Below are 8,944 nucleotides of genomic sequence, written 5' to 3'. Positions count from 1 at the left end.
TTTTGTTTATGTTGACTGTCCACAGGCAAGGCCTCCCACAGCTCCCAGTGGCCGCGGTTCACCGTTCGCAGCCCCTGGGAGCTGCGGGGAGGGGGAGGGGCGGAGGAGGGGAGTGTGCCCGCAGACAGTCAATGTAAAAAAAAAAAAAAAAAAAGGCTCCCGTGGCCCGCCAGTGGATTACCCTGATGAGCTGTGTGCCAAGGCTGCCAACCCAATTTTTTTTTTTTTTTTTTTTTTTTTTTTTTTAAGGATACCCCTGCTGTAGTTAGTGTTTCTTCATCTTTTTAGCTTCCTGCACTGCTGTATAATACATTCTTGTAGACGCTGTTTGTCATTTTGAAACCTGGAAGAGGAAGGGAGAATCTGTGCAGCAAAACAAGACATCCAAATGTATTAAATTAGCTAACTAAATACAGTAGAGATCATGTTTGCCATTCGGCTGCTCTTCTAATGACTCCAGTGTCTGCACAGTGGTAAAATGCAAGAGAATGCCTTTGGAGCACCAATTGTCCTCTGGAACATGTAGTAATAATAAAATCATACTATTCTAGATAAAAGTGGATGCACCTTGTTATTTACACAGGTGGTTAATGGAAGCACATTGTTACCTGATGTACTGAGAAAGTCATTATTCAGAATGTAAATATGCAGATTTCTTAACCTCAGTGCAGTTGTTAATCTATAGCAGCTGACCAGAAAACAGACCTCACTCACTTCCACGCTACTGCTTCCAGCTCTGGGACCGTCTCTGCCACCAGAGCTTTATTCTCTTCCAGACAGAGGGGCAGACTCTTCGCGGATATAGATTGTCCTTGCTCCATTGACAACAATAAATCTCCAACAATTTACAGCAGTTGAGGATCTACCCCAGACTACCTTACAGACCTGTGCAGTTCAGAATGCTAAATTGATGGGCCATAAAAGGCCCTTCCATGTGTTTTTGCTGTGCAGTTCATGAGTTCTAAGTCCATGCTCATGAAGAAGATGCTAAATGGAGGTAGTGAATTTACCTTGGACAGGTTGCAACAACCTCATTGAGGGATGGATTATGGCTAAATGATGCCTACTTCCACCTACAAACTTTGACATATCTTTGCCAGACGCTCCCTTACAGTCCGGTCCCCTAACACCGGAGCAGTTATTAGTCATTCAGAGCAGGTGGATGACATGAGCTTCGAAAGGCAAGCTTGCATCAGGAGTGAAGGGGCCATCTTCTAAGAACAGCCCTGTGATCTGTTATTTTATTTTGAACGCTGATCTAAGAAACATACCTTTTGAAGGAATGAATATTGAATAGTGCTGCAAGACCCATTTCAGAACATGAGTCATGTTTTTTATCATGTGGGCCTCCGTTATTAAGATCCCAGGTGGAGTACTGTAGAAATGCTTCACTCTCACCGATCAATGTTTGAACAAACACCCTCGTGATGCAGCTATGGACCTGATCCAAAGGCAGTGGAAAGGCGCACAGCGACTTCGGTGGGATATTGATCATGGTCTAATTAAACACTCTTATTTCACAGATGGTGAGATTCAAAAAGGGACGTGGGGGCCTAATTACTCAGCACCTGCAGCTCCCACCAATTTCAAATGGAAGTTCTGGGTACTCAGCACCTCTGAAAAAACCACACCTTAAGCAACTTTCCAAGGTGCATTTTGAAAGTTGATCTGGAATAAACATGTTATGGAAATAAAGAAGATGACTCTGACATACTTACGGGCTGAATTCTGCCCGTAGATTAATGGGTGTAGTTTCCATTAACTTCAAAGGAAGTCCTGGGCACATATCTGAAGGCAGATTTTGGCCTTTCGAATCCCTTTAGCCATAATACTGCCGTATTAGCTGAACACTCACCTAGGAATCACCATTAACTTTATTCACAGAATGTGCTTCTTCCATCAAGTGACAGTAATATATCTTTTAAAAGCAGACAGCACAATAGAGCTTCGGTGGGCATTTTCTACTCCATGCTCCCCAGTCTCGGCAAGAAGCTACCTGATTTTTAAATCTTGTTCTGTGATTTTTAGCTGTGTTAACTGAAACTGGGGTGACGCAAAGTTTAGTTTGAACTAGTTTTAACAAAAGGCAAAGAGTATGAGATTGTGCTGCAATTGGAAAAAAAAATTCAGAACATTCCAAGCAATTATAAATAAAAACATCTCAATTTGCCCTTTTCCTACCCACAAAAACAGAAACCCACCCACCCACTCACCCACCCACACAAAGAAGTCTTGTTCAAAGACTCTTTTCACTTCTGAATAAGAATTGTTTTGTGGGAAGTAGAAATGAACTAGTGCGAAGAGAATGAAGGCAGGGGATTTCTATGGGGGAGAAAGAGAGAGAAGCAGAGTGCAAGTGAGCCCTTGTCTACATATCACTTACTTCAATATAACTTATGTCACACAGGGGTATGAATAATCCACCCCCCTGAGCGACGTAAGTTACATTGACCTAAGCGTTGGGGTGGACAGCCCTATGTTGGCAGGAGAGCTTCTCCCGCCAATGTAGTTACCGCCACTCAGAGGTGGAGTTATGATGCTGATGGGAGATCTCTCTTCCGTTGGCATAGAGCGACTTCACCAGACGTGCTACAGACAAGGCCCTAGTGTAGACTAGCCCAGAGTTTGAAGCTGAAACTCAGAGGTGCAAGTATGTGCCAAGAGAACTAGGGAGCAGATGCAAAAGCACATTCAGGATTAAAACCTAGACTGGAAGTTAAAGGTTCTTAAGATTTTGTTCAGCAGAAGCTGAAGAATGACAACTCAGTAATTAAGGGTAACTTTTGTTTCTCACCAAGGTCAGAGAAAGGCATCTCCATACTTTAAGAGAATTATTTAGGACATTTAAGGGTACTTCTGTTCCTGCGGAATCAAGGACCAAATCCGGCGGGGGAAAAGCCATCTTTTGAGAACCCAAATCAGTAGAAGATGAACCAAATCAAGCCAGACTTAAGTGGAGGCTCCTGTTCTGTATGTCCAACCAGCTGTCTTGCCTTGTACCTGGGACTAGAGACTTAAAAGCCTAAGTGGAGTAATAGCTAGGACTTTCTATCACAATATCCAGCTAAGAAGCCTTTAAAATACAAAAACTAATCTGAAAGCTCCCGTAGCCTACAAGAGAAAAGAAGAACAAATTGTTCAGTAACTTAAAAGTTTAACATCTTACTTAAATAAGGCATTGAAACATTTGTCTAGGTTGACCCTTTTTGTATCTGCAGCTGACAATGAACACTGCTAACTGAACGGAAAAAGTGACCTGTCATCTACCTTTCAGTACAACATAATATGAACTACAGAATTGCAGGGTGTTCTATTGTGAGCTGCTTTTAACAGCTAGCAAAAAAAGTATAATTTAGTTTATTACATGGGTGGAAACCTGAATCCTCGATCTTCGGCTTTACTGAATGTTAATTCGTTTGGGCTTTGTCCAGTAGGAAGAAATCAGCCTTTTGATAACACTAGTCAAAATGTTAATACTTTGTTTAATGTGGCTTCCAAGTGACTAATAGTCCCATAAAAGGAAACATAGGGCACTGGGAAACTCCTGCTGGCTAACAGTATTGTAACTGGTTTCAGAGTGGTAGCCGTGTTGGTTGTTGTTGCTGATACAGACTAATAGTCCTTGTGGCACTTTAGAGACTAACACGTGTATTTGGGCATAAGCTTTCAAGGGCTAAAACCCACTTCATCCGATGTAACTCTGGCAGTAGCCACATCCAGCTATCCTCTGCCATGAGAGGTTCCAGCAATGCATGGAAGTGGTGGGGATATGAAGGTAAATGAGAAGAGAATGGGAGGTGTGAGGGAACCACATATACACAAAAATCCTCCCGGTCTCCTAACACAACAAGGGTTCAGTTGAAGTTAAAAGGTAGGAAATTAATAGTCAAGAAGAGGAAATGCTTCAGTAATTAGATTGTGGAATTCACGGAAGCCAAGAACTTAACAAGGTTCTGAAAGGGACTGGCCATTTATATTCTTGATATCAATATCCAGAGTTATAATCAATGCCAACAAAAATGTGGCTGAAGTAGGGTGACCAGACAGCAAATGTGAAAAATCGGGACGGGGGGTGGGGGGTAATAGGAGCCTATATAAGAAAAAGACCCAAAAATCGGGACTGTCCCTATAAAATCGGGACATCTGGTCACCCTAGGCTGAAGCAACATTAAACTTGGGTTTGAGGGTTTAAGCCCTTCTCCAAATATTAGTTCCCAGGATGAGACCTAATAGGGGGTGTATGTGTGTGTGGGGAGAGGATTTTTCATGTCTGCCTAGTACTGGGGGGTTCTGACACCTTCTTGTCCTCTGAAGCATCTGGGGCCAGCCACAGTCAGAGACAAGATACTGGCCTAGATGGACCTTGGGTCTGACCCAGTCTTGCAATTCCTATAATCGTCTGCACCCACTTAGCCCCGGTGATGATATACTTTAATGTCTAATGCTGAGGAGCAATTCTTACCACATATAAAATGGTAAATCTGGGGGGGGGGGGGGGGGAAAGAGTTTTGGGATGGAAACTAGCATGCCTAAATCAGCCGGCACATAGAGCCAGGGCCTGCCAATATAAAACTAACTAAATAATAAAATCATAAATGATCAGACCCTTGGATTGAGAGGAATAGGTAAGGATTTCTTCTAACTGGAAAAATGAAACTAGCACAGACTTGCTTATCTACGGGGAAGGAAACCGAGCTACTCAAAGATAGATGGGGTTTTCTGATGTGGGAATTCCCGCCTACACACTTGTAGATTAAGTGAAAATGCCCTACAAATAGCAGTCCAGAAGCTCCCTCTGAACCCCACACCACATCTACTTGTCTCCAACTGAGCAACAAGTGGAAGAGGAGCAGCACCAGCTACAGAGCTGAACATGAAGTCTCTTATTCGTCTCTCACTCCTGCTTCTCCTGGCTGCAGTTCTGGTGCAAGGTACAGTAGCATTTCCCGCGGCACAGCTTGATGTTTACATTATTCCTGCAAACTTTCATTGCTCTTCACTCCTCTTTCCTGCAATGTGTCTTAAAACGATCACCTGTCTCAAAACCCCTTGTTAAATGCTTTGCAGTCTCTTACAAGTGTTATGTTAGAGATCAAACCTGCTAAGAGCTGCACAGACACAATATCAGGAAATACTTAAGGCAGTAAATAAGAGGCAACTGTTGACTTTGTGTAATTGACAATGCAAAGCAAGCTACAAGCAGGAAAATTCACTCATTTTGTACAATCTTATTTTGTTACTTAACGTGGTTTCTCCCCTCCCGTTCTGGAAACTGGTCTCTCTCAGCAGCAAAAGTCTGATTTGTCAAGCAAAGTGTAAATTAATGCTCAGTTTATGGTAAAATAGATGCTCTTCATTACAGAGATATAATTTTATTATATATAATCATAGAAAGGGAAAGTATAGGATTAACACCACCAGCTCCATGCAGGTGCTGATGTGCAAATGTCTCCCACGCAGCCATGATCATGCCCAACTTTCATTTATTGAGGCAGTGGTTGAAATGTTATTTGGAGCCGCCTCTGCTGGAAATGAAAGGGTTAAATACTGCTTAACAAGTGATTCTAGCCCAGCTTCTCAAAGGTATTTAGGTTCCTAACTTCCACTGATTTCAATTATTCGATTTCCTGAATACATTTGAAGAACCGGCTCTCTCTGCTCTGATCTGTCAGAACACAATTCAGACACAGGCAATAGGACAAAAAAAACAAACAAAAAAAAAAAACAAAAAAAACCCCACACCTCTTATTTTATTTCAACTGTCACAGATGCTAAACCTACACTGACTTTGGTGGAGTTACACCAGCATAAGAGAGGAGAATTTGACCTAGTAGTTTTATCATAATAAACAATGTTGTGCTCAAATGTATTAATAAATCCGTATTCTTTATGTCATCGTAGGAATGCCAACCTCCAGCAGAGGACGCTGTCTTTGTGTAACAGCTGGTATACGTTCAATCCACCCAAAATATATTGCAAAGGTTGAAATATATGGGCAAAGCAGCAGTTGTCAGCAAATCGAAGTGATGTAAGTGCACAATTAATACCGTGCAGCGCACATTATTTTAGTATTTATTTGGTCACTTCCTTTTCATGCTAAGTCATCTTTTCTCCTGACAGTGTCACACTGAGAGAGAGCGGGCAAAGAAAATGTCTGAACAGCAAATCCAAGCAAGCATCACGCCTGATACAGGTAAGTCATAAGGATGCTGCCTCTGTCCTGGCTTTTTCTAGAACGCTCCACTTTGAGCTTTTTCGATACAAGTTGTAGGGAATTCAACTTTGGGATTTGAGGAAATATTTTACTTTAGTCTGTACTAAACCCTTTATAAATCCAATGTTAGACATTTGAGAGACAAGTCTCAGCGCTTATTATCAGTCTACTACATATCTTTAGCAGCTGAGTTTCCTGGATCTCAAACCCCCGGGACTGACAGTACTGGCATTTTGGTATTGGGAGATACCGTTGGATGAGAGGATCTCCTTTTAGCACAGCGTACAGGAATCCTGGGTTTAAACCTCTTTCCTTAAATCACTGAGTCATCATTGTGCGGCTTTTTGTACTGGGTCTTTAAGTCAAATAAATCAAGATGCTCATTCTGGACAAGAGCTTATGAGCTCTTAACTTTAAAAAGCCTAACTTGCATGCATTGTATTTACATATTAGATGCAACGAGGAAGCTGATTCTCTGTCTGTATGAAGTATTAGCATTGACGTGAGAGGCAGCAAGCTCAGGGCCTAGATTTTAATGTCACCCCTTAGTAGAGACCTATAATATTGATGTAGAACAAATGCACAATATAACCCTTTACAAAATACACTGTAATGATTTCCATTATGCACAGAAGTATAGAAGAAAAAAAAAATGGATGGATAAGTGACTCCAGTAGGAAACTAATCCTTTGTGAGATGGTGAAGCCCAAGTATAGGAATACAAAATGGGGTAGTGGAATAAGCTTGTTTAAATAATAATTGCATGCCCTAAGCTAGAGCAGATGCAGAAACACAGTGATGGCCCGTTCCAAAGGGCACCTTACAAAAGCGGGACAGCTGTTCAGAAACAGGCTCCAGTGCACCTGACAGTAAACTCCAATAGGAAGTTGACCTGATCGCCTAGAATTGTTAAATGAATAGATGGACTGTGCATAGCTCAACTAACATTTTACTTTATAGAAGAGCCAGGCCTTTGGAAACAAATGGTTAACCTAGTAACCATGTATAACAGCTTCCTGCAATGGAGTCTGAATAGGAGATATGAGGCTTTCAGTCCTGGGCACTTGAAAGTTTTCTGACTGGGAAGGGAAATTTGATCATGAATGTGGCCCACGTGTAGTTGTGTGTGTTTCTGATTTGGCATTGCCTGCCTGCTGTTTGTTCTTGTGAGCATTTGTGGGTTTTGTGGTGCACCATGCTTCCAGTTCACTGAAGCAAAGTTTTCAAGTGAAGCAGTGTCCTCTGTTGGTTACAATGGGGTTCTGAGAGTCAAGACTGCTTGGTTCTATTCCCACTGCTGCTAGCTAGTCACTATAAACCATATTCTGACACATTCACACCCAGCAAGTATTACTCTAATCCAGAAATAATCCCGTTGACTTCAACAGACTATTCCTGGAATAAGGGGCTATTCAGCATAAGTAAGGGTATCAGCATCTGGTCCTGTGTGACATAGGGTAAAGTGCTCAACGTCCATTCCTCAGTTTCCCCACCTGTAAAGTGGGGGCATTGATATTTCCCCACCTTTGTAATGCACTTTGCTATCATGGAGATGCAATAATGGAACATGCTTCCACTGTACTTGAAGGAGGCCAGACCAGAGAACTAATAGTATTTTTCCCCCTTCCAGAAATTCTTGAGGAGAAGTAAGTAACAGCAGCGACCCGAAAGGAAGACTGTGCAAAACTACTAGTGAACATGACTGCTCATGCCATTTATCTGCTCACAACAAGGCAAGCACCCAACCAGCCGGACTCGTCACTGGAGTGCTATTCCATAGCTTCTAGCCAAGAAAGTACATCATGATGTGTGATCAGCCCCACAGCAGATAAAATATTTGCAACTGTTTTTCTGTGTCAACATCTGTCATCATTTTGACTGCTATTGTCAGGGTTTTTGTTATCAGGCACTTGACCTCAGCCAAAGCAGATTTGCTAAGACGTGGAAAAAAAAGTAGGTCCTCTCTGATATGCATTTATCTTAGAGATACTGTAGAACTCCGTCCCAAAGAAACCAGTTGAGTCTTTTGGGTCAATCATTTATATTCTATGAATATTCAGGAATAGCATTCTCCTTTTTTAAAAAATATGCAAGGGAAACCCCCATTTAGATAAAAATAGCTTGATGCAAACTAACAAAAGCCAGCAAACTCAAGGTCAGAGTTTTAAAGCTTGGTTTAACTCAAAGTACTGGTTTATTAGTTTCATAAGAGAGTTTAAGAGGAATTGTCACCCTCCGTTTTGGATTTTTATCTTCCATCAGTTTATATCATACTGACTGTAACATTGAGACAATTTGTCATGAATAGTAAGTATGGATGTACAATCATTTCAAAAGACATACTTTGAAATACATAAAGGTACATTTTGTTTTTTGTCTGAGACTGTAGATTTTTTTTTAAACATTGAACTAATATCTTGAATTTGCACAAGTGTTTTGTAAATAAATAGATGTGTTGGATACAAGCATTGCTTTTTTTTCCTCTTCTAAGGAAAAAAATACATACCTCCCCCAAACACACTGTGAATAATATTACTGGACTCATTTTGGCACAGACCCTCAGCAGACATAAATCAGCTTAGCACCACTGATTTCAATGAAGCAGTGTTTGCGTTGGCTAGGGAACTCGTCCAGTATAACAAAGAATTCAGTAAATAATTCTCCCTCTCTCCCTGCCCTGCCATTCCATTCCCAAAGCATGTCTACAGTAGCATGCTGCAACTTACCCCT

The 8,944-nt window shown here is 41.5% G+C and overlaps 1 protein-coding gene across 1 annotated transcript; it reads left to right on the top strand.

Moving 5' to 3' along the window:
- The first annotated feature begins 4,788 nt into the window (after window positions 1–4,788).
- Window positions 4,789–8,663, top strand: LOC128838263 (C-X-C motif chemokine 11-like). The gene is made up of 4 exons (XM_054030309.1): window positions 4,789–4,931; window positions 5,902–6,028; window positions 6,121–6,193; window positions 7,845–8,663. Exons 1-4 carry the CDS (start codon window positions 4,874–4,876, stop codon window positions 7,866–7,868), a joined length of 282 nt encoding a protein of 93 aa, XP_053886284.1. The 5' UTR covers window positions 4,789–4,873; the 3' UTR covers window positions 7,869–8,663.
- Window positions 8,664–8,944: the final 281 nt, after the last annotated feature.

The sequence above is a fragment of the Malaclemys terrapin genome, chromosome 5 (assembly GCF_027887155.1).
Source record: "Malaclemys terrapin pileata isolate rMalTer1 chromosome 5, rMalTer1.hap1, whole genome shotgun sequence".
In the NCBI taxonomy this organism is placed as follows: Eukaryota; Metazoa; Chordata; order Testudines; family Emydidae; genus Malaclemys; species Malaclemys terrapin.
This window is presented reverse-complemented; position numbering and strand designations above follow the sequence as displayed.